This window comes from Carcharodon carcharias, chromosome 26 (genome assembly GCF_017639515.1).
Source record: "Carcharodon carcharias isolate sCarCar2 chromosome 26, sCarCar2.pri, whole genome shotgun sequence".
NCBI classification, from domain to species: domain Eukaryota; kingdom Metazoa; phylum Chordata; class Chondrichthyes; order Lamniformes; family Lamnidae; genus Carcharodon; species Carcharodon carcharias.
In genome coordinates, this window is record NC_054492.1 from 2,687,414 (window position 1) to 2,712,914 (window position 25,501).

At 44.3% G+C, this 25,501-nt stretch overlaps 1 protein-coding gene across 1 annotated transcript in view; it reads right to left on the reverse strand.

Moving 5' to 3' along the window:
• aldh1a3 (aldehyde dehydrogenase 1 family, member A3) overlaps positions 1 to 25,501 on the reverse strand; it is a 710,895-nt gene that overhangs the window by 646,668 nt on the left and 38,726 nt on the right. The window contains exon 3 of the mRNA XM_041175393.1: positions 6,774 to 6,914. Within this exon, the coding sequence (XP_041031327.1) occupies positions 6,774 to 6,914 (141 nt within the window). The remainder of the gene's footprint in view (positions 1 to 6,773; positions 6,915 to 25,501) is intronic.

The following is a 25,501-nucleotide window of genomic DNA, read 5'->3' on the forward strand; positions in this document are numbered from 1 at the left end:
GAAAAATCTCAGTCCACTCCCAACTTCATTTCCTTAAGCCAGTTCCGACCAAGTAGAGTTGGACCCTCCCCTGCTGCCACTATCAGGGGTAGGTTAGCAGACTGGCTTCTCTATTGTACTGGAACCTTGCATATAGCTTTTATTCATTTGTCTCCACCAGTATATGTCTTTAGTCTGGCACCTGAGTTTTCCAGCTTTAGTGAGTGTCCTCCTCCATTCAAATATTCAAACAGTGTGTTCCCCTGTGACTGTCATGGATGTACCTGTATCCACCTCCATTCAGATGGGTTTTCTGTTGACTTCTACTATCGCATAGATTGGCTCTGTTTTGCCATTTTTAAGTTGTGTAGCGAGTAAATATCTGACCCTGTTTCTTCTGGCTCCTCCATATATAAATTTCACAACTTCCGCCTTTTTGTTTGAACTCAACCTTTCTTTACAATATCTCATAATGTGCCCGTTGTGAAGGCAGCAGAAACACTCGGTTCTTTTAAATTGTTGTTTGTTCGTAGCCTGTGCAGTCTGGTTCCAATTCTGCTATTATTTGTGTGGTTTTCATCCATTAAACCATTGCTTTTTGCTGCTCTGTTAATGGCGGCTGTTTCCCGATGTTCCATGGAGCCCTGTGCTTCTGCCCCATTTCTAACCCGTGCCTCCCTCCCGACATGAAGAATTTTGTGCTCCCTTGATTTCTTCTGAGTTGCTGACCACACTCTCCATTGCGAGCGCCAACTCCAGCGTCTTGCTGAAATCTAAATTTGTTTCTGACAACAACCTTTTTTGAATGGTGTCTTTGTTAATCCCACACCCCAATCGGTCTCTTAACATATCATTAATTGACATCCCGAACTCTCAGTACTCTGTTAATTGTTTTAAGGCTGCTACATAGCAAGCGGCTGTCTCTCCAGGGATGCGACACCTTGAATTGAATTTAAAATGTTTTATTGTTACCGAGGGTTTCGATTGGAAGTGGCTTTTCACTAGATTCACCAACTCATCAAAGCTCTTGGAATCTGGGATGTTGGATGCAGTTAGACTACAAATTAGGCCGTATGTTTTACTGTCACATGTTGATGAGAGGATTGCTCGCCTCTTCTCCTCCCCCGATATGTCATTGGCCAAAAGGAAAAACACGAGGCGTTCAATATAATGCGACCAGACATCAGTGGTCTGATCAAATGGCTCCAAGCAGCCAAATTGTGGCATACTGGAGAGAGATAACTTTGACGACTATGGTGAGGGCTGTCCTTACAATCGGCGTGCAAGGCACAGCTGATTCACCACAGTTGAGTTTTCACAGCTTTCTTTGGTGTTGCTGACTGGTCGTGTTTCGCCTCATTGCCAGTTGTTATGTGGGGTCACTTTGCTCAAGAACTGGTTGCACACTTATCTGTTGGCAGATGGGTTGAATACAATATACGGCAGACACAGAGACCGATATGAAATGAAGCGCATGCTAATTATTTACATCAACAACTGAGCACTAACATGATGTGTGCTTCTCCAACCAGACCCTATTCTAGACTAACATTAACATGGTAGCCCGCACTACACAGCTATTCTGTCTTATAGTCACGTGGTCAATCTGCTCACATTCTCTTAAAGGTGTATTACACCTCAGGTATATAAGAATATATAAGAAGAACGGTAGCCAGCAAGAAAGAGTGACTCCGTCAAACATCAGTTGAGAGGCACCCTCTACATGGTCATACACCTACACCCTAAAGTCAAGGAAAAGCTTCATGAACAGTGTTGTTCTATTACAATCAACCCCATCTGAAGCCCCCATCGCCTTGTGGAAAGACCAGCTCGCCAGTCTCGAACAATCCCCAGCGATGGAAATTCTACTAGATGAAAGCCTTCCCCCAGGAGCTAATTGCAACTGGGCAACCTGGAAGTGCCTTAACAGACATTAGGACTGGTGTAGGTCATTCAAAGGTGTCACTAAGCAAATGGGGACACACAACCAGCCCGACAACTTGTGAATGTGGCACTGAGCCTTAGACTATACAACATCTGCAATGTCTATCGCTAGAGGAAACCTGCACTGTTGCAGATCTTGCCAAATTCAACAACAAGGCGCAAAAATGTGTCCAGTTCTGGTTGGGCCATGTGTAGACTGTCCGTGGACATGATAAAACGATCTCAGGCTACCACAGGAAACTTCTAGAAACAAAAACTCGGGAGAAAATTAATAGTCACATTGACAAATGTGGGTTCATTAAGGAAAGCCAACACAGATTTCCTAAGGGGAAATCATATTTACTAACTAGCTGGAGCTTTTTGATGAGGTGACAGAGGGTTGATGAGGGTAAGGCTGTTGATGTGGTGTACATGCACTTCCAAAAGGCACTTGATATAGTGCCGCACAACTGACTTGTGAGCATAGTTACAGCTCTGGAATTAACAGGACAGTAACAACATGGATACTGAACTGGCTGAAAGACAGGAAACAGAGAGTAGTAGCTAATGAATGTTTTTCATACTGGAGGAAGGTTTGTAGTGGAGTTTCCCAGGGGTCAGTGTCGGGACCATTGTTTTTCCTGATGTATATTAATGACCTTGGTGTACAGGGCACAATTTCAAAGCTTGCAGATGATAGGAAATTTGGAAGCATTGTGAACTGTGAGGAGGATAGTGTAGAACTTCAAAAAGACAGAGACAAGTTGGTGGAATGGGCAGACAGGTGACAGATGAAGTTCAATACAGAGAAATATGTAGTGATTAATTTTGGTGGGAAGAACATGGAGACACAATATAAAATAAGGGGTACAATCCTAAAGGGGATGCTGGAGCAGGGGGACCTGTGTGTATATGTGCATAATCCATTGAAAGTGGTTGAGAGGGTGGTTGGTAAAGCATACAGTATCCTGGGCTTTATTATTAGGAACTTAGAGTACAAGAGCAAAAAGGTTATGTTGAACTTGTTGAAGCCACTAGTTTAGCCTCAGCTGGAGTATTGCTTCTAGGTTTGGGAGCTGCACTTTAGGAAGGACGTGAAGGCATTGGAAGGAGTGCAGAAAAGATTCACAAAAATGCATCCAGGGATAAGGAACTTCAGTTATGAAGATAGATTGGAGAAGTTGGGACTGTTTTCCTTAGAGAAAAGAAGGCTAAGAGGAAATTTGATAGAGATATTCAAAATCATGAGGGGTCTGGACAAAGTAGATAGGGAGAAACTGTACCCACCCATGAAAGGATCAAGAGTGATTTAAAGTAATTGGTAAAAGAGTCAAAATTGATATGAGGAAAGTCTTTTTCACGGAGTGAGTGGTTAAGTTCTGGAATGCACTGCCTGAGTGCAGTGGAGGCAAGTTCAATCGAGGCATCCAAAAGGGAATTAGACTGTTATTTGAAAAGGAAGAATGTGCAGGGTTACAGGGAGGAGGTGGGGGAACGGCACTGAGTGAGTTGCTCATTTGGAGAGCTGGCGCAGCCACTATGGGCTGAATGGCCTCTTTCTGCACCGTAACATTCTGTGATTCTGTGCAGCTCCCGACCTGGATAAGTGAAAAGGAATCTGACTGGGATTAGCACTTCTCCAAAGTTCTGGCTTATTCTCTCCTTCATAAGGTCAGGAGTGGAGCTGAACACTGTGTAATCAGCACATTCAGGACTCGTCCGTTAATGGAGTAACTGATATTAACTCACTGCAGAACCTGAAGAGCATCCAGGCCTCAGCTGATATTTATTTATTTATTCTTATTTAGTATTCTGTATGCTCAGTTTCCACATGTTCAGTTTCTACCTCACTATCATCTCTCTTAACACTTCTACTCTCTGTACATTGTCAGACATCTTATCCATCCAGTACTGGAAGAGGAGAAATTTCCTGCAAGTGATGATCAAAGCCATTGTCTTCTGTTGTCACCATTAACTTTGTTCCCTAACGACTGACTCCATCCCTCCCCGTGACAACTGTCAGAGACTGAACCAGACTGTGTAACCTTGGTGTCACATTTGACACAATGCAATCACTATTGACAGCCTATTTTCACCTCCATTACATCACCAGACTCCATCCCTGCCTCAGCTTATCTACTGCTGAAATCCTCAACTGTCCCAAAACACTCCTGGCCGGTCTCCCACATTATATTCTCTGTAAACTTGAGGTCATCCAAACTGATTCCCCTATCACCCCTGTGCTCACTGGTCTACATTAGCTCCAGATAAAGCAAGCTAATTTTAAAATTCTCATCCCTGTTTTCAAATCCCTCCAAGTCCCCATCCCTTCCTAACTCTATGATCTACTTCTGCCCCACAATCCTGCAAGCTGATGGAATTCCGGCCTCTTGAGCATCCCTGATTTTAATCACTTCACGATCGCTGGCTCTGTCCTCAGCTGCCTGGGATCTTAGCTCTGGAATTCTCTCGCTAAACCTCTTGGCCTCTCTACTTTTCTTTCCTACTTTAAGATGCTCCTTAAAAATGATCTCTTTGACCAAACCATTTGACCGAGGTCATTTTCATAAATATTGCATATGGGCATGGCATCACATTTTATTTGCTAACATTCTGGTGAAGCACCTTACCTTCTTTCATCATATAAGCTCTATATAAATTGTTATATAAATACAAGTTGTTGTTGGTGTTGTTATTGACCTCCTGAACCCACACAGCCACAAGGCTCAGGGTAGGTGTGCAATAGAAAACTCGCCTGGAAGGGTAGCAGCTGCAACAATACTCAAGAAACCCAATACCATCCAGGATCCAGGAAAGCAAGGTTTACTCAATCAATGCCAGTGTTCTCAGTATCCAGCCCCTTCACCTCCAGCCCACTCTGGCTGTAGTCTGCATGATTTGCAGGTTGTCCTGCAATAACTCACAGTCGCAACGTTACTTTAACTGCACCTCCCTCCCCTGCAATCTCTCAAACCATAAAGAATAAGAGCTGCAAATCCATGGGAACACCATCACCTTCAACTCACACAGCATCCTGATCTGGATATTTATCATCGTTTCTTCATCATCACTCTGTCAATACCCTGGGAACCCTACTTAACAGCACATTCACCAAATGGAACATTATGGTTCAAAATGAAGGCCCACCACCTCACCAAGGACAAGTAGTGATGGGGAATAAAAATGTCCTCACCCACATTCCGTGAATGAGTAAAAAAACTCTAACTTGATATGATTCGCCAATCATTGGGACATATAGCCTACATACCTAGCATCACAATGGCACTAAAATGCATATCAAACAGCATGACCATTTGGCTGTTTGCAAAAGGCAAGGTACTGACCATACCCAACCAACCCATGTGCTAAGAATTATACTGAAAACCAATTTAAGATTATCAGTCTGACTCACAGTGTGACTCACTTACACATGCTAGAAGCTACATATATTCACACATAGTGCCCTGTCCTTTGTAGACAGAAGGATCATGTCCACGCATTACATCTTTTCCAAATAAACAAAAGCTTAGGGGATAGCCATTCTCTGCTTCATTGCCCATGGCAAAGCCTTGACTAGTTAGAATCGACCCGCCAGGATTGAATTTGAAAAAAAAGCTTGGCAGTTAACTGTTCACTGCAGCATTCTCCGTGGCAATGCTGCTATCACTCAGAGTCCACTTGCCAACCAATCAGCACTCTCTTCTCATGCAGTATAAATTGTTGTTCCTTTTACTGCTGGTTTATCCTACATATCTGTCCTGATGAGCGCAAGATGAAAATCTTTAACAGCATGGCTCTTTTGTCAGCCATCCTCAAGTTCCAGATTACCAGGTGACTATAACACAATGTAATTAAATTGTTCCTGGCTCAGATATTAATCCCAGGGATGGGGGGGAGAGTGAGGGGAGCTATTCATATTTATCTCTGTAATGCAATGGTGTAGTATTATACCCAAAGGTTTAGGCACAGCACAGCCCAAAGCCACCTGATGTTGGCAATATTTGTAATGACTGGAGTTTGACAGAAGTTGTCTTAGCAAACTGTTTTTGAAATTTTTAAAGTGTTTCCAGTCTCATTGCATCCAAATTGCTTTGGAATCCAGCCCCCACCCCCAAGGAAAGATTAAGCGGCTGGAATGGCCTTGCAAATAGGAATCCTAGTCCAGCCGAATAATGGAAGAGAAGAGACAGAGGGAGGAGACGCTGAGCATGAGGTTCCAGGGCAGGTGAGGGCAGCCCACTCATTCACTCTTAACCTTTTAGCTGCACTGTGTTTCCCCTCTTTTATGCCAGACCTTATGTTCCAGCGTAGGCAGATTAACTTCACAGGAAATTTGCAGACAGGTTTTGGTTAGCGAATCTGATGCAGAAACTGGCATTAATTCCAGGATTTGTCTGCATGTCTTCATCTGACAGATGAGGTGCATTATTTAACCATATTGGATGGGTCCTTAATGTCATTTTCTGATATTTATTCACAAGTACAACATTTTTATACTGTCCAAGAAGCAGTGTTTGAATTCTTCAAGATATCACACTACCACTAAATACAATATTGTTGTAGTAATAATTACTAATTAATGCTAATAATTATTGCATCATAGTTTCTGTGCACATTATTCTATGTCAGGAGTATTGCCCTAAGACATAAAATAAGTCATAATTACTGTCTAACATCCTTTATGGAATAATTGATCAAAGTGCAGGTTCACTGAAAACTGGCTGATTTGAAAAGTACAGCATTTCATCAATGATAAAGTATTGGGGCTGAAAGCCAGCCTAGGATCCATTTGTGAAGTTTAATTTCCTTATCTATAATTCTATGATTTGTGGTTTAAGTGTGTATATTTTACTTTATCTGATCTCACTTACAGCCAGAATGTGCCGGTCCCGCTCAATGAGCTCAGCCCATTTACATAAGAGCCTTCCTCTGGCCGATGTGTCCAGATTTCTCCACGGGGAGCCTTGCTGGAATGCTACTCTTGCAGCCTCTACTGCTTTATCCACATCAGCCTGGGAAACAAGGAGCAGAAACAGGAGGTTAATGTGGTGTCATTACAGCAATGACACTGTATGAAAACAACATATACACCTTGGACAGCAGTGCATGATGCGGCTTTGAGTTACTGGAGTGAGGCCAGGCAAATAGCTCGAATGACGCTTTACAGGAGCAGAGTGCTGACCCCCATCTGCATATGGTGTACACAGATTACAACCTAATTACATACTGGCTCAGCTTGGGCACCTGGGGATCATTTGCTTCAAGTTTAAGACAACTCATCACAAAATGTCTGTTGAAAGTTTTATGTTTTAGGTTATCCGGCTTGCTGTGTCCGGCGAGTATGAGCTGCATCCTTGATATTAACACATTAGTTGGTGCTTGAAACAACACTGGCAGAGAGACCGATTAACTGAACAAAGACTGGAGGCTTATTGGAACTAAGAACGGAGCACTAACACCATGTGTGTTTCTTCAATCACCTCCAGCTCTAGACTTACAGCCACCCAAGTAGCCCACGCTGTAGAGCGATTGGTTGATACAGGCACGTGATCAGTTAACTACATTCTCTTAAAGGTACATAGTTCTCCACTTTACCACACCCCTCCCCCTTTACTTGAAAGTACATCTGACAAGCTTCAGAACATCCCAATTATTTACATGAATAACTATTTACAAGTCTCTCAGGAGGCTTCCTCGGACATATTGAGCGTTATAGCTCAACGACCTCAGCTGATTTTTCCAAGACCCCCTCCTCAGGGGTCAACTGTCCAGCAGGCTCTTCGAGGAAGTGGCAAGTTTGTGTCTTTGACCCTCTCGGGTCCAACAGGCCCCACCAGGACTTCCAAATCGTGTGCTATTTGTTCCACATGCAGTGCAAACTCAAATGCAAATGATGATGGCCTTCCTTCTTGTGGGACTGTCTCTCTTCCCTGGAGTTGAAACACGTGCCATCTTATTATTCAGCCATTTACCGATACATTAAGGGAGACAGTTCCTGTCACTCACTTCGCCCAATAGCTAATTGGACCCATCTCCAAAGTTCTTTGTGAGAATTCTATCTCCCACCATGAAATTTCTTTCATGATTATGGCCATCATGTCTGGCCTTCTGGGCCTCTTGGCTTCTCTCCACCCTCCCCACTAAACTCAGCCAGATAAGAGTGAGATGGGTGCGAATAAGTCTCTTCATTAGTAATTCAGCGGGGGCTATACTGGTGGTCGTGTGGTATGCGAGCAGGAACCATGACAATCTGGTGCTGATGGAATCCCCGTCCAGCTTTTTCATCCCGGACTTAAAAGTTTGGAGTGCTCGCTGAGCCAAACCATTAGAGGTGGGGGGGCGGGGGGTAGGTGGGGGGTAAGGAGAGGTTTTGATTTGAGTTATTCCATTAAGGGTTGTAAACCCTCGCTGGTAAATGCAGTCCCGTTATCTGACACAAGCACCTCTGGTAACCCGTGCACTGCAAAACTCTGTCGTAAACGGTCTATGGTGGTAGCAGACGTGGGTGACCTGGACTTCATAGACATCCATCCACTTGAAGTGGGCACCTATTAGTAAAAGGAACATTGTGCCCAAGAAGGACCATATGTGGTCAACGTGGAGGTGCACCCATGGCCTCCCCGGCGGTTCCCAGTGGTGCAATGGGGCTTGGGGGGGGGTGGGGTTGGGTGGTGGATGGTGGCTGGCTTTGTACCTGCTGGCTTTGAAGATAACTTTTGACTAGGCTTTCAATGTCCCTGTCCATCCTTGGCCTTCACAAGTAGCTGTGCATGAGCATCTTCATCCTACTAATGCCAGGGTGGGCGCTATGTAATTCGGTCAGTAATGGCCTTTGCCCTCTCGGGGGACGATGACCCTTGCTCCCCAGAGCAATGTGCCATCCTATCTGCAATTGAAATAAGGCTTTGTGTCTTCAGACTTGGGCTCTCCTGACCACCCATTCGAGACCTGCTCCTGGACATGAGATAAAAATGGATCTCGGCTTGTCCACTCTCAGGTTTGTTTGGCCTGGACAGGGGAGGAATCCAAAACATTTAGTACTAAGACAAGTTCCTGGGGAATTGGAACCTTCACATTATTATCTGGCAGGGAGAGGTGGCTCAGTGCATCAGCATGTGCGATCTGCCTTCCTGATCAGTGAATAAAAGTGTACTCATACGCAGCCAATATCAGTGCCCACCTCTGGATGGGAGCAGATGTGATGGCCTCATCCTCTCCAAATAATCCCAGCAGAAGCTTGTGGTCAGATATAATGTGAAAATGGCGACCATGGAGGTATTGGTGGAATTTCCAAACACCAAACACAACAAACAAGCCCTCCTTCTCAATTTGAGAATATCATCACTCTGCAGCACTGAGCGCGCGAGATGTGTAACCAATGGGTCGTTCGGAGCCATCCACCATCTGATGTGCAGCCCCTACTCCACAAGGGGATGTGTTGCAAGTTAAAACCAATTCTTTCTTAGGGTCAAAGTGGACCATACAGTCATAGAGTCATAGGGGTCTACAGCACAGAAAAAGCTCCTTCGGCCCATCAAGTCTGCACCAGTCAACAAGTACCTAACTATTCTAATCCCATTTCCCAGCACTAGGCCCATAGCCCTGTATGCCATGGCATCGCAAGTGCACATCCAGATAATACTTAAATGTTATGAGGGTACCTGCTTCTACCACCCTTTCAGGCAGTGAGTTCTAGATTCCCACCACCCTCAGGGTGAAACAATTCTTCCTTACATCCCCTCTAAACCTCCTGCCCCTTACCTTGAATCTATCGCCTCTGGTTATTGATCCCTCCACCAAGGGGAAAAGTTCCTTCCTGTCTACTCTATCCATACCGCTCATAATTTTATACATGTCAATCATGTCCCCCCTCAATCTCCTCTGCTCCAGGGAAAATAACCCCAGCCTATCCAATCTCTCCTCATAACTAAAACTCTCCAGTCCAGGAAACATCCTGGTAAATCTCCTCTGCACTCTCTCCAGTGCAATCACATCCTTCCTATGATGTGGATTCCAGAACTGTACACAATACTCTATCTCTGGCCTAACCAGTGTTTTATTCAGCTCCGGCATAACCTCCCTGCTCTTATATTCTAAGCCTTGGCTAATAAAGGCAAGTATCCCATATGCCTTCTTAACCACCTTATCTACCTGTCCTGCTACCTTATGGGACCAGTGGACATGCACATCATGGTCCCTCTGATCCTTGGTACTTTCCAGGGTCCTACCATTCATTGTGTATTCCCGTACCTTGTTTATCCTGTCCAAGTGCATCACCTCACACTTATCCTGATTAAATTCCATTTGCCACTGATCAGCCCATCTGACCAGCCTGTCTATATCCTCCTGTAATCTAAGACTATCCTCCTCACTATTTACCACCCCACCAATTTTCCTGTCATCCATGAACTTACTGATTAACCCTCCTACATTCAACTCTAAATCATTTTATATACCACAAACAGCAAGGAACCCAACACTGATCCCTATGGAACCCCACTGGACACAGGCATCCAGTCACAAAAACACCCCTCGACCATCACCCTCTGCTTCCTGCCACTCAGCCAATTCTGGATCCAGTTTGCCAAATTGCCTTGGATCCCATGGGCTCTTACCTTCGTTATCACTCTTCCATGCGGGACCTTATCAAAATCATTGCTGAAGTGCAAGTAGACTACATCAAATGCATTGCCCTCATCTACACACCTGATCACCTCTTCGAAAAATTCAATCAAATTGGTCAGACACAACCTCCCCTTAACAAAGCCATGCTGACTGTCCTTGATTAATTCCTGCCTCTCCAAGTGTAGGTTAATTCTGTCCCTCAGCATTACTTCCAATAGTTTTCCCATGACTGAGGTTAGACTGACTGGCCTATCCCTTCCTCCCTTCTTGAATAACGGTACCACATTGGCTGTCCTCCAGTCCTCTGGCACCTCTCCTGTGGCCAGAGAGGTATTGAAAATTATTGCCAGCGCCCCTGCTATCTCCTCCCTTGCCTCACTCAACAGCCTGGGATACATTTCATCCGGGCCTGGAGATTTATCCACTTTTAAGCTGCCACACCACTTAGAACCTCCTCCCTTTCTATGCTAATTTCTTTAATTATATCATTGTCCTTCTGCCTGATTTCCATACCCACATCGTCCCTCTCACTTGTGAACAGCGACACAAAGTATTCATTTAGAACCCTATCCACATCTTCCGGCTCCACACATAAATTACCACAATGGTCTTTAATGGGCCCTACTCTTTCCCTAGTTATCCTCTTACTCTTAATGTACTTGTAAAATAACTTTGGATTTTCCTTTATTTTACCTGCCAATGTTTTTTCATGCCCCCCTTTTTGCTCTCCTAATTTCCTTTTTAAGTTCCCCCTACACATTCTATATTCCTCTAGGGCTTCCGCTGTTTTGAGCCCTCAGTATCTGCCATAAGCCTCTCTTTTTCTCTTTATCCAATCCTGTGCACCTCTCAACATCCAGGATTCCCTGGATTTGTTGGTCCCACCCTTTATCTTTACTGGAATATGTTGGCCCTGTACTTTCCCTATTTCCTTCTTGAATGAGTCCCACTGCTCTAACGCGGATTTACCTAAAAGTAGCTGCTCCCAGCCCACTCTGGCCAAACCACATCTGATCTTATTAAAACCCCCGCTTGTGAGAAGCATTTCAGCATCTCCTGCAAGTTAGCTAAGTGTTCTTCTTCAGGTAGTCCAGTGACTAAGACATCATCCAAATAAACAACGACATGGGGCAGTCCCTGGAGCAGATTTTCCATGGTACACTGGAAAATAACACACACTGATGAGACCCCAAAGTGTAGTCGAGTATATTGATACAATCCTCGATATGTATTGATGGTCACGAGTTCGCTAGAGCCTTCTTCCAACTCTACCGCTGGTAGGTGTGGCTCATGTCGAGTTTTGAATATGTGGTGCTCCTGGTCAATTTCAAATATTCATGAATCTTTGGTCTCGGGTGTCTATCAAGTTTGGCTGTTCTGTGTATGGTTAACTTATATTCACCGCATAAGTGAACTCCTTGGTCTGGCTTCAGTACGAGTACTCTGGGTGCCACCCACTCGAGTAATTGCACCGGTTGTAAGATACTCAACTTTTCCAGCCTGTTTATCTCAGTCTCAACCTTGTCCCATGGAGCATAAGGGACTGGTCTGGCTCTGATAAATCTGGGGGTTATATTAGGGTCTACATGGCTTTTGGCTTGTAGCCCACGAATCCTTCCCAGTTCGCCACTAAAAATGGAAATGTACTTTTGTAACAATTCCTGTAAGTTCCTCATTCTGATTTGAAAAATTTCAGCCCATTGCAATTTAATCTTTCTGAGCCAGATGCAGCCAATTAATCTGCGGCCTGCTCCAGCTACTACTATAAGGGGTAAACTTACAGACTGATCCCCATACTGCACCAGGACTTGACATATCCCTTTCACTCTTACTTCTTCGCTCATATATGTTTTTAATTTAGTGCCCGATTCTTCCAAATCTTAAAGGACGGACCCCTTTATTCAAGTACCTGAATGTATGTTCTCCTGTGACAGACATTGATGCCCCAGTATCAATCTCCATATTGATGGGTAGCTCATTGACTAATGACTGCCTGGATTGGCTCAGTTCTACCCACTTCTAGGTTGTGTAATGAATAGATGTCAGATTCTGCTTCCACTGGTTCTTTAACATGACAGATTCCACAATTTCTCCCTTTATTTTTAAAATGCTGTCTCAGCCGATCTTTACAGTGCCGCAGTGTGACCATTGCAGTGGCAGAAGAAGCATTTGATATTTCTGAACTGTCGATCGCCTGCAGGTTGTCTGGATGCATTTCTCTCATTAATGTCGTGGGTTTTCACTGTAGTACTGTTTTCTTCAATGGTCAGTATGTAGTGAGCATTTCTCACCTTTCTGCAGAGTCCGACAATTTAGCATCTTTTGTTACCAGCCCTTCCCGCTCTACAAGATGGACGGTGCCATTTTATGCATCTTTCATTGTCTCAGAGTTTCTAACAGCGCTTTCCATGGCTGTTGTCAATTCTAATGCCTTACTGCAGTCCACATTAGTTTCAGACAGCAATCGCTTTTGAATACCATTGTCCCCGATTCCGCAAGATTTTTCTGAATTTTTAAACTCTATTCCTTCCTTGGGTTCAAAAATAACCAGGTGGTCCAACATCTTGCTAACTCGCCCAATAAGATATTGAACTTGGATCAGCTTCTGTACGATGGGGGTTTGTACTGACTCTCAGAGCTCCATAACAGCACTACCAGTGATGCAAGAAATAGCTAACAGGGAAAAGGCCCATGGTCCTGCTCCACCTGTGAATAGGGCTGTCAAATCGATCTTTCAACTGGTCATTAATTGAAGTTCCGAACTCACAATATTCCATTAATTCCTTTAAAGCAGCTACATAGCCAGCAATTGTCTCTCCTGGAAGCCTATTCCTTGAATTGAATTTAAAACGCTGCATAGTGACTGAGGGCTTTGGCTTCAGGTGATTCTTGACAATATTTACTAGCTCATTGACAAAAGAATCACCTTCTTCTTGTCCTCTCCCGTGATGTCATTAGCGGTAAAGAAGAACACAAGGCGTTCAACGTAATGAGACCAGTCATCGGAAATGAGGTTGAATAGTTCAAGATGCCCAAACTGCAGCATACTCAATGACTAAGGAGACTGCACTTTCAAACAGCTTCAAGGTAGTGGTGAAGTAACGTAACTGACTAACCGCAGCTTTCTTGATTGCCGTCAATTGATCTGCTTTATCCTCGTCACCAGTTTTATGTATTAGGTTAAAAACAAAAAAACTGCGGATGCTGGAAATCCAAAACAAAACAAAAACAGAATTACCTGGAAAAACTCAGCAGGTCTGGCAGCATCAGCGGAGAAGAAAAGAGTTGACGTTTCGAGTCCTCATGACACTTCGACAGAACTCAAGTTCTGTCGAAGGGTCATGAGGACTCAAAACGTCAACTCTTTTCTTCTCTGTCGATGCTGCCAGACCTGCTGAGTTTTTCCAGGTAATTCTGTTTTTGTCTTGTTATGTTTTAGGTTATCCGGTTCGCTTTGTCCAGCGAACACTATCTGCGCCCTTGATATTAACACATTCATTGGTGCTTGAAACAACATAGGCAGAGAAACTGATTAACTGAACAAACACTGGTGGTTTATTGGAACTAAGAACAGGACACTGACACAACGTGTGCTTCTTCAATCACCTCCAGCTCTAGACTTATAGTTACCCAAGTGACCCCTGCTATATAGCGACTGGTCAATACAGCCACATGGTCAATTAACCACATTCTCTTAAAGGTACACAGCACTCCACTTTACCACAGAAAGTATTCCAAAAGTCTTCTTACAAGATGCAGCTCAGCGATCTTCCTGATGCAGTATTCTTAGTAAATTGGTTCTTGGCCATGGAGAATCTCCCACCAGATCAATGAATTGTTTCCTTTGACATTTCCTCTTTTGAATTACGAGCAATTGCAGCACATTGTCATCACTGAAATGCTGCCAATTCCATCAGTGCTGCTGGGAAAAGTCTTTATGATGTTAATCTTCTAGGAGAGCTGAGCCTAGCCTGTCATATAGTTGGAGAAATGAAACATCTCAATCCTATCTACTACAGCTCAAACACTAAATCCATTGGTGGGTGTATCTCAGTAGTAAGCGATTAAGGAAATTCACACATGGCAATGATTTGGTGTAAAATTGGCCTAAATTCATTAGGCACACATTTCCTTACACAACAAAAGGCCCAACTCTGCTCTTAGACTGAAAACTTCCAGGAAATTGAGGGACGCTAGAGATTCCAGTGAAACAGCAGTCAAAAACTAATTGTAACTTGGATCTACGTGACACCACTTAATATCACAACTCATAAATTTCTATTTATGACAGTCAATAAAAAATGAATGGAATTCAGTAATATGCACAAGGGGGTGAGTTACTAATGTGAATCTGTGCCAAGCTCAATAAATAAATTCATCAAATTAATAACATAACAGATTGAAGAATTAGACTAAGTTGCTTGATCTGGTGGAAAGCATGTTTCATATTTCATGACTGTGATTCAGTTAGTATATATCACAATATTAAAATGTTTGGCACTTCCACAAAACCTGCCTTAGAAAAATATCAGCTTTGTCTTTATAAATATAATGACTGACTTGAATATAAATACCACGGTCTGGTAAATATAGAACTTGTATTTCGAAGGTGTTGACCTTGGCTCGAAGCCAGACCAAAAGCACAGGTGTGGATACAATAACTTCACTTACTAATATTTTTCTTAACTGACTGCTGAAGATTTTTGAATAACTTACTCTGCATAACAAGGTGCTGCTACACCTTAATTACGTCAACTTGTACAGGCATCTGTGTGGGAACAGGAAAGAAGATTCACCGAAATAGTCCAGCGACACAAGTACGTCAGAGCAGAATGTCAAGGGTAATTTCAGTCATCAGATTGGAATTATTTTAGTTCTGGCTACCCTCACAAGTAATGATATTTATTTTGGCTTATTTTTGAATGGATACGTCATTAAGGACAAACCTTAAAGAACCACTGGAGTTCTAATACGGTTGGTTGGCAATTTGCAAACAACGCAGAGCCCAGTTTACATACTTAAGGAGCCTAGCAGGTTCAAGCAGATGCCCTGGTCTGCGAAATATCCCTCCAGCCAAATCAGATACTCCCAATCTATATGAGGCAATGATTGAAAACAGTGTGGCATTTGGAAGCCTGTGCCTAATTCATAGACGTAATTTACAGCTGTAATAATAACAATAACTTAATGGTATTTGTATAGTGCTTTTAATGTAAATTAACATCCCAAGGCACTTCACAGGGGGCTGACAAAATAGAATAATACACTCAGGCCCCGCTTCATGTTGCTCTGTTTTAAGTTGTTTCAGTTTGACGCCGGTCAGTTAGTGGGAGCTGTATTCTCGTTTAGCGCCGCGAGTTTCATCTTAAACATGTTTCACATGTGTCTGAAGTAGGGCCGTGCAACCATTTATGGAGCGGCCTCTGCTGACCTCTGACCTTCCCTCTCATTGCCGACCCTCCAAATCCTGCTGATCTCTGACCCTCCCTCTTGCCTTCTACAAGTCAAAGCTGCTCTTTCTGCCTCTCGCTGCTCATCTTCAGAGCCCTTGCTAACAGCAAGGATTCAGGAGAGGGAAGTGGCGAGTGGGAGAGAGGGGGGGGAGCTGGAGGGTCAATGAGAGGGAGGGACAATAGGAGGTAGGATCCACAGCCATCGGGAAAGTCAGGATGTGGCAGAGACTATGAACCGGAGGGTCAGTGAGTGGAAGGGTCAGGGCCAGCAGGAGGGAACAAGATAGGCCACAAGTGGGAGTTCGGTGAGCAGAATTTGTGACGAGCAGGAGACAAGTAGACGGTTTCCACACTGTATTTCTTTCATACTTTTCAAATTTATTTTATTTTAAAAGTTATTTCAGTTAGCAATATAGGAATTTAGCAATGTAAAGTATTTCTACTTATCGGGTATAATGTTTCAATTTTTGTTTCTGATGAGGAAGGTCCTACAGAACCTAACTGCAGCTTTTAGGTTGGTTTAATGAGAAAATGTAATTCACTTGAAGTCTTTCACTTAAAGTTGCAGTTTTCAGGAACAAAACTCCAATTTTAAGTCAGGACTTACTGGTCAAATTGAATTTCTCTCCCATCGTCATTCCTTATTCACCCCTTCAAAACTCATCTTCAGTTTAAAATCTTGATTAAAAGGAGAGGGTAAGGGGGGGATGTGGTGTGGTAAAGTATCAACAACAACAACTTATATTGATATAGCACCTTTAATTTAATAAAACATCCCAAGATGCTTCATTGGAGAACTATAGAACAAAGTATGACATCGAGGCATGTCCGGACATATTAGGTCAGATAACTAAAAGCTTAGTCAAAGAAGCAGGTCCTAAAGAGTGTCTTAAAAGAGGAAAACTAGATGGAGATGTTTAAAGGTTTTGAAGAGGCTGAATTTTACTGGGGTTGGGGGGGGGGTGGTGGGGGGGGGTAGCGGGGAAGATGGGTGCAGGGCATGTATAGCACTCACCACCCTCTGGAAGAAATGTAGGATGCTAGCAGACCCACATTAAACAAGGCCACCCTGCAGCAATAACACACCGTGGGCAGTATGAGCGATGTGAGAGTGAGACTTCCACCCCTCAGTGAAGCTCTGTCCTTGAGAGCTGCCAGCCAATCTGATCGGCCAGTAGTTCTAGCAGTCCCAGTGACAATGCTGGGACTGACAGATGAAGAGGGGTTAGCCACCAGAGAGAGGTAAATCTGGGGTTTCCGACAGAGAAGGATTGGGGAGCTGTGGAGAGGGTGTGAGGGGTGGGGGAGGGAGGTTAGGGGGTTGAATTTGGGGGCCATGGAGGGAGGAACAAAGTGGGGGTGGCATAATCTTGAGGGGGTGCCTCCAATATACTGAGCAGAATGAAAAAAACAGTAAAACTTGGGACTGGTCTAAGCTGGAGTTCCAGTTTAAGACCAGTACCTGTCAGTTCCCAAGTTTTGCTGATTTTCCATCCCCCTACACCTCCCTCCCACCACAAGACATGCCCCTTTCCTCCTTTCCTTCCTTATAAATAGTTTGCTTAAAAAAGCATCTTGCTCACTTCCGGCTGCCCGCCCACACCAATGGTTTTAGGGCCTGAGTTTTACCTGAGTCCATTAGCTTGGTAACAAACTCAATTGGCCCTTAATTGTTTATTTAAAAATGGCAGCTAGGCTGCCAATTGTGATGCCTGCCAGCCCGCTGTGTTATGGAGGACAGCTTGGCGGTGGGCTGGCAGGTGGTAGGCTTGCCACGCCCTCATGCTTTATATGCCCCCCACCAAAAACATGCCCAGTGCCAGGGGGTGTGGGGGTCTATAAAATCCAACCCAGTATCTCAGAGCTAGGGCAACTGAAGATACGACCATCAATGGTGGAGCAATTTTGATTGGGGTATGCGGTAAAGGCCAGAATCAGAGGAGCACGGATATCTCGGAAAGCTGTGGGGTTGGAGGAGATTACAAGGATAGGGAGGATAAAGGCCATGGAGGAATGTGAAAACAAGATTGAGAATTTAAAAATCAAGACATTGCTTGACCAAGACTCAATATAGGTCGGCGAGCAAAGGAGAGAGATAGCGGAACAGGACTTGCAGTGATTTAAGACATGGGCAGCAGAGTTTTGGATGGCCTCAGGTTTACGGAGGATAGAGGGTGTGTTAGGATTGTCAAGACCAGTGGTAATGAAAGCGTGGATGAGGGGTTTGGCAGCAGATGAGCTGAGCCTGGGTGAAGTCGGTGGTGGTATCGTGGTATTGTCACTGAACTAATATTCCAGCAACCCTGGGTAATACTCTTGGGACCCACCACAGCAAATGAAGAAAGATCAGCAATTAAAAGTCTAATCATAACCATGTTGTAAAAATCCATCTGGTTCACTAATTCCCTTTAGGGAAGGAAATCTGCTGTCTGGCCTGTGTGTGACTCCAGACCCACAGCAAGGTAGTTGAGTCTTAACTGCCCTCTGAATAAGGGCAATTAGGGACGGACAATAAATGCTGGCCTAGCCAGCAACACCCACTGGCTGAATGAATTTTTAAAAATGTTAGAGAGCGGAAATAGGCTGTCTTAGTGATCTGAGTTCGGAAGCTCGATGATAGGCAACTATGAGATCAATGACTGAGCAGCATTTGAAATGCCAAGGCCTGATAGATCTGACATCCTGCCTACCTCACCATCGATTCCCTTTAATATTTCCACCTGTTGTCAGAGAATCCTGATCAAAGGCTGGATTCCCTCGATGTTGCCACATGGTTATGGCTGGATCTGACTCTGTGCAGAATTTTGGTTTGTGCTCAGGCTGAAGCTAGGCCTAGGTTAATTGAGGGTCCAGCTCGGTCTGAGCTGGAGATAGACCTGGAGCTGAAGATCAAAAGTCTTTAGAATTTAGGATTCAACTAACACAGACTCTTTGTAATAAAGTGAGAGAAACAGTGATATCATTATCTGAGCACATGTAGGTGTGGTCTTCAGTATTCCATTAATTAGTTACATAGGGATTAACTCACAAAAACAGAGTAAAGGGCATACCCAGTCCATATCAGTACTTATCCATCACATGAGCAGTATTCTAATCCCATATGTCCATTTTGTTCCATTTCCACTAATCTCCTTTCCTTCAAAATCACATGGGTGCCCATAAGATGGCACTTGCTCTGTAAAAACTCAATTAAATAATGAGACTGTTATATCAAGATAGAGATAGATTGTGGGAAAGTAGAATGTAGAATTAGATGGATATTCGAGGGAGTAGTTCTGGGGGCTTTGTGGATAGATGGCACCGTCTGTTCCAGTCCAGTATCCTCTTATGAAACCTTAACAAAATACAGGCTTCACTTCATCACTGGACTACCGCACTTGTTCGATAAGAGTTCATATCAGGAATTGTCTGCCAAATTCCTCATCAATCTATCCCACTATACCTGTCAGTGTAGTGAATGATAATAATCCAATCCCACCATGGCAGTTTGAGAATTTGAAGATCATTTTAAAAAGAAAATCTGAAGGTGATAAGATCGGGCTGATTTCTGTAAAATAACCATGAGGCTGTTGGGTTGTTGTAAAGACCCAAGAAGTTCACTAATATCCTTCAGGGAGCAAAATCTGGCCTATGTGTGACTCCAGTCCCATACCTATTTGGCTCACTCTAAGGGAGGGTCAATAAATGCCAGCCTTGCTAATGATGCCCATACTTTGAGAATTGGAACAGCAATTTGTGTTTAGATAGGACCTCTAACATGGTCAAAAATGCCCCAAGGAGGGTCACACAAGTGACATCAAATAAAATGAGAACTTCAGAGTTGCCAAAAAGTTTTAAATCTGCTCATAGATTTTCTTCTTTGATTGGATTAGAAGCAACATTATAAAATCCACAAAAGCACTAACACTGCAATAATCTGTCACACACACTGGGAAAAATTAAATGAAACTGGCTGTCAGTTATGAAAGCATGATTTTCCAAGTAATAACTAATTTTATCCATGATTGCTGAGTGTCAGTGTGGCTCAGTTTATTGTGTGATTGTCACTAAGGTTGTGGGTTCAAATCCTATTCCAAGACTTAGACATAAAAGGGCGATGCTGATGTTTCAGTGCAGTTTTGAGGAGGTCCTGCAAAGCTAACTTTCAAATGAGATGTTAAGTTTGAGGCTCTGTCTATTGTCATGGATGCAAAAGACCCAACGTTATGATTTTGGAGACAAGCAGGTGAGGTTTCCTGGCCAATATTTATTCTGCAATTAACATCAAAAATCAGATTATCTGTTTAGACACATAGGAATTAGGAGCCATTTATCTCTCTCCACCATTCGATAAGATCATGGCTGATTCGAGTTGTGGTCTCAGCTCCACCTTCCTGTCTGTCCCCCTCATAACCCTTGATTCCCTTTTCTATCAAAAGTCAATCTAACTCGGCCTTGAATAATTATCACATTGCTGTATGTGGGAGCTTGCTGTGCGCAGATTGTTTACGCTGCTCTCTACACCACAACTTGACGACAATTCAGAAGCATTTCATTGGCTGTAAAGCACTTTGGGCTATCATGAAAGGTGCTATATAAGGAAGTTTTACTCTACTACATAAGTTCACAGTGCTGGGAAGGTGAATATGGACCTAATCAGAGTCAGTGCATAAAAGTTACCATTGATACTTTTTATATTATTTTCAAAAAAATAGTTGGACAAAGAGCAAGAAATAATTAGCTTAGAACGTAAGAAAAGTAAATTGTTTTGTATAAGCAACTATTGGCATTAGCATCAGATTTTTGGAACAGGAACTCAGCTTCATATTACACAGGTCAAGCCCATTTGTTTGCAGCCTGTCACAGTAACCAGATTCAAACCGCAGCATCATCCTGTCCTGGCAATATGCCTGAAATGGAATGTGCTTTTTGCCTAGTTTTCAGTTTTCAAAAAAAAGAACAATATTGAGGAAATCAGAAGAATCTGCAATCCTGTAGCCCAGGAGCTGGAAAACCCAAACACTTTCTGTCTTACCTACATGAGCAACATTCTGTCTTCATCACATGTAACTAACACAGGGAAAAAGGACAGTGCTGGCATGTGCCCAAAACTGCTCATATAAAGCTCTGCAAACTTGAGTTCTCCACAAAACAGCCATGTCCCGGACAAGTGGCTTGACACTGCTCATTTCACAGGGGACTTAAAGTTTGCTGTACTCAATTAAAATATAAACGTTACATTGACAGTTGCTAAACTATTTCTGTTCCACGTTCAATCCCAGAAGGAATTCGTAGATAAGGATTAGGAACCAGGCAGTGAACTGCCAGCCAGGACTGAGGTTTCTCAGCCACCAACCAAGTGCTGGTGCCCAACCACAGACAGGCCCCATACTCTGATCTCGAAGCCTTCACTTCATTGACAGCTGTATTTCTCCTTCAACTTGACAATCCTACATCTCTGAGCTTCTGTACATGCAATATGGTTGCTGCTCCACCTCTGAAACATTGCCTGTGTCCACCTCACCACAGCCCATCTGCTGCTGATCCACTCAAATATGGTTTTATTACCTCCAGACTCAATTATTCCAATGTTTTCCTGGTCGGCCTTTCACCTTCCATAAACATGAGCTCATTGAGAACTCTGCTGCCCATATCCGAACTTGCATCAAGTCCCGTTCACCTGTCACTCCTGTTCTCCTGGCATTCCCATTCGCCTGTCACCCATCTCTCATTCACCCTTTACTCCCATTCACCCGTCACCCGTCTCCCTCGTTCACCCATCTATCTCGTTCACCCATCTCCCTCGTTCACCCATCTATCTCGTTCACCCGTCTCCCTCGTTCACCCATCTATCTCGTTCACCCGTCTCCCTCGTTCACCCATCTCTCTCGTTCACCCATCTCTCTCATTCACCCATCACCCGTCTCCCTCGTTCACCCATCTCTCTCGTTCACCTGTCTCTCTCATTCACCCATCACCCGTCTCTCTCGTTCACCCATCTCTCTCATTCACCCATCACCCGTCTCTCTCATTCACCCATCACCCGTCTCTCTCTCATTCACCCCTCATCCGTCTCTCTCATTCACCCATCGCCCATCTCTCTCATTCACCCCTCACCCGTCTCTCTCATTCATCCATCACCCGTCTCTCTCATTCACCCGTCTCTCTCATTCACCCCTCACCCGTCTCTCTCATTCACCCATCACCCATCTCTCTCGTTCACCCGTCTCTCTCGTTCACCCATCTCTCTCGTTCACCCATCTCTCTCGTTCACCCATCTCTCTCATTCACCCTTTACTCCCGTTCACCCCTCACCCGTCTCTCTCATTCACCCGTCAACCGTCTCTCTCATTCACCCCTCACCCGTCTCTCTCGTTCACCCCTCACCCGTCTCTCTCGTTCACCCATCTCTCTCATTCATCCTTTACTCCTGTTCACCGCTCACCCATCTCTCTCATTCGCCCGTCATTCTCATTCACCCCTCACCCGTCTCTCTCATTCACCCATCTCTCTCATTCACCTGTCACCCGTCTCTCTCGTTCACCCCTCACCCATCTCTCTCATTCACCCATCTCTCTCATTCACCCCTCACCTGTCTCTCTCATTCACCCCTCACCCGTCTCTCTCGTCCACCCGTCTCTCTCATTCACCCATCACCCGTCTCTCTTTTTCATCCGTTTCTCTCATTCACCCGTCTCTCTCGTTCATCCGTCTTTCTCGTTCATCCCTCTCTCTCATTCACCCATCACCCGTCTCTCTCGTTCACCCATCTCTCTCACTCAGCCATCACCCGTCTCTCTCATTCACCCATCACCCGTCTCTCTCGTTCACCCATCTCTCTCATTCACCCATCACCCGTCTCTCTCATTCACCCGTCTCTCTCATTCACCCATCACCCGTCTCTCTCGTTCATCCGTCTTTCTCGTTCACCCGTCTCTCTCATTCATCCATCTCTGGTTCACCTGTCACTCCTGTGTTAGCTGTTCTGCATTGTGTCCCTGTCCAGCAGCCTCAATTTTAACCTCCTACCTTTGATTTTAAAATCTCGTCAGCCCCTGTTTCCTCCTGCAGCCCTACAATCCTCTGAGATCACTGCACTTCTCCAATGCTGCCTTCTTGCTCATTCCCCATTTTCATTGCTTCACCATTGATCCCTGGGCCCTAAACTCTGGGGGGATTTCCCTCCCTGAATCTCTATCCATCTAACTATCTCCTCCTCCTTAAACCCTACTCCTAGAACAAGCTTTTGCTCATGTTTTGTTTGATAATCACTCCTGTGAAGCACTTTGGGATGTTTTACTATTTTAAAGGTGCTATATCAATGAAGTTGTTGTTATTGTTGTTCTTGACACAAATTGGCCACTACCCAGGCCTGTGCTGTTTCTTCAGCTCCTCCCTCTTCTTCCATGTGTAAACTCTCTTTCCACAATCCATTCCCTACACTGTGCCCCTCCCACCCTGTTAGCCCACTCAACATTAACCCCCCTCACAATCCACTTTTTGGAGGATCCATTTGCCAAACCTCCTTAGCAGCATAAACATACCAATCAGTCACAAGGATTATTGAAACAATTCTTTTTTAAGATCAGCCTACACACAGATAATGTTCACTGGGAGGCTATTACGCACATTCTCACCTCAACCACTGTGGCTTGCAGTCTGACAAATCATGGGACTAATACATCATATCCTGTCAAGCTTTTTAACTCACCATAATCCTAGAAGTCCATAGGCTGCTCTCCCATTGGAGAGAGACACTACTGGTGGTGAGTTTAACCTGTGGGTTACCACAGCTCGGGCGAGGTTGAGAAGGCATGGTGACCTTCATGGATGACTTCAGCTGGCACAGGAATTGAACCAGTGCTGTTGGTATCATTATGCACCACAAACCAGCCTTCCAGCCAACTGAGCTAACTGATCCCCCCTGGCAATGCCAATGATTGGCAGTAGTTTAAGACACGCTCCCTTAAATGTACATCATACCACAACCTTCACCTAATCCCAACAACGCATCTTGCCCACCTTGCTCGGTCTGCCTACCAGACCTGCCCATACTGAGTCTTCATTAATTTTATTGTGAATACAGCTACCCCCAGCCACAACCTCGCTCTCATCAGGCTGCTCCTGTCCGACAGCTGATGATGCGCAATGCCTGCTCTTTCCTGTTTACTGAGGCATGTTCTGCAATACTCTAGCATATTTCATAACCCAACAACTGTGCCCCATATCTCTCAGATCCACCTTAATCTGTCCCACTTTGTTCAGATTTGAATGTCTCTCTCTCTTCCTTTTCTTTCATTCATTCTTGGGATGTGGGCCTCGCTGGCTGGGCCAGCATTTATTGCCCATCCCTAATTGCCCTTGAGAAGGTGGTGGTGAGCTGCCTTCTTGAACTGCTGCAGTCCATGTGGTGTAGGTACATCCCACTGCTGTTAGGGAGGGAGTTTCAGGATTTTGACCCAGCAACAGTGAAGGAACGGCAATATATTTCCAAGTCAGGATGGTGAGTAACTTGGAGGGGAACTTCCAGGTGGTGGTGTTCCCATCTATTTGCTGCCCTCATCCTTCTAGGCAGTAGAGGTCATGGGATTGGAAGGTGCTGTTGAAGCAACTCTGGTGAGTGGATGGGGTGCCAGGCAGACTATTTTGTCTTGGATGATGTTGAGTTTCTTGAGTGTTGTGGAAGCTGCACTCATCCAAGGAAGTAGAGAGTATTCCATCACACTCCTGACTTGTGCCTTGCAGGTGGTGGACAGGCTTTGGGGAGTCAGGAGGTGAGTTACTCACAGCAGAATTCCCAGCCTTTGACCTGCTCTTGTAGCCACAGTATTTATTTGGCTGGTCCCATTCAGTTTCTGGTCAATGGTAACCCTGAGGATGTTGATGTTGTCTTTAAGAACATAAGATGACAAGGAATAGGATCCGGAGTAGGCCGTACAACGCCTTGTGTCAGCTCCACTATTTCATAAGATCATGACTGCGTTTGACATCAACTTCACGTTCCCATTCTCATCCCCATGTTTCTTGATTTTCTAGAGTCCAAATATCCATCGACCTCTGTCCTAAATACACTCAAAGCTACAGAAAGTCCCGATCCCGCCCGCTGTTGCATCATCTCCTGAGAGAGGTGAAAAAATAAATAGATTCTCAGGTCAAATGAGGAACAAGCAGGTCACCCTGCCCTGTAGGTGGGAAAGAGCTTGGAACCTTTCTGGGATGTTTAACATTTTTATTACATTGTGGCAGCTGCACCTTCACTGATTTTTTTTTTGTTACAAGACTTTTATTTCCGGCTTCAGTTCTTACAGAAGTTTTGTTTCCAGTTGCTTGTGGTAACCAAGGTGCATTTGGAAAAAGATCAGTTCAAGAGCGGTCAAGAAAACAAGTGGTGACTGTCTCATGCTTGTTATGTACCCCTACCCCCCAAAATAAAACTATTCCTTTAATCATCCATTGTGTAGATCTCCAGCACATGAGCTCCCAGAACAATGTTTCCCTTTGCTGTTGAGTCTCAATAGTTACAGTGCAGTGTGGGGCTGAGG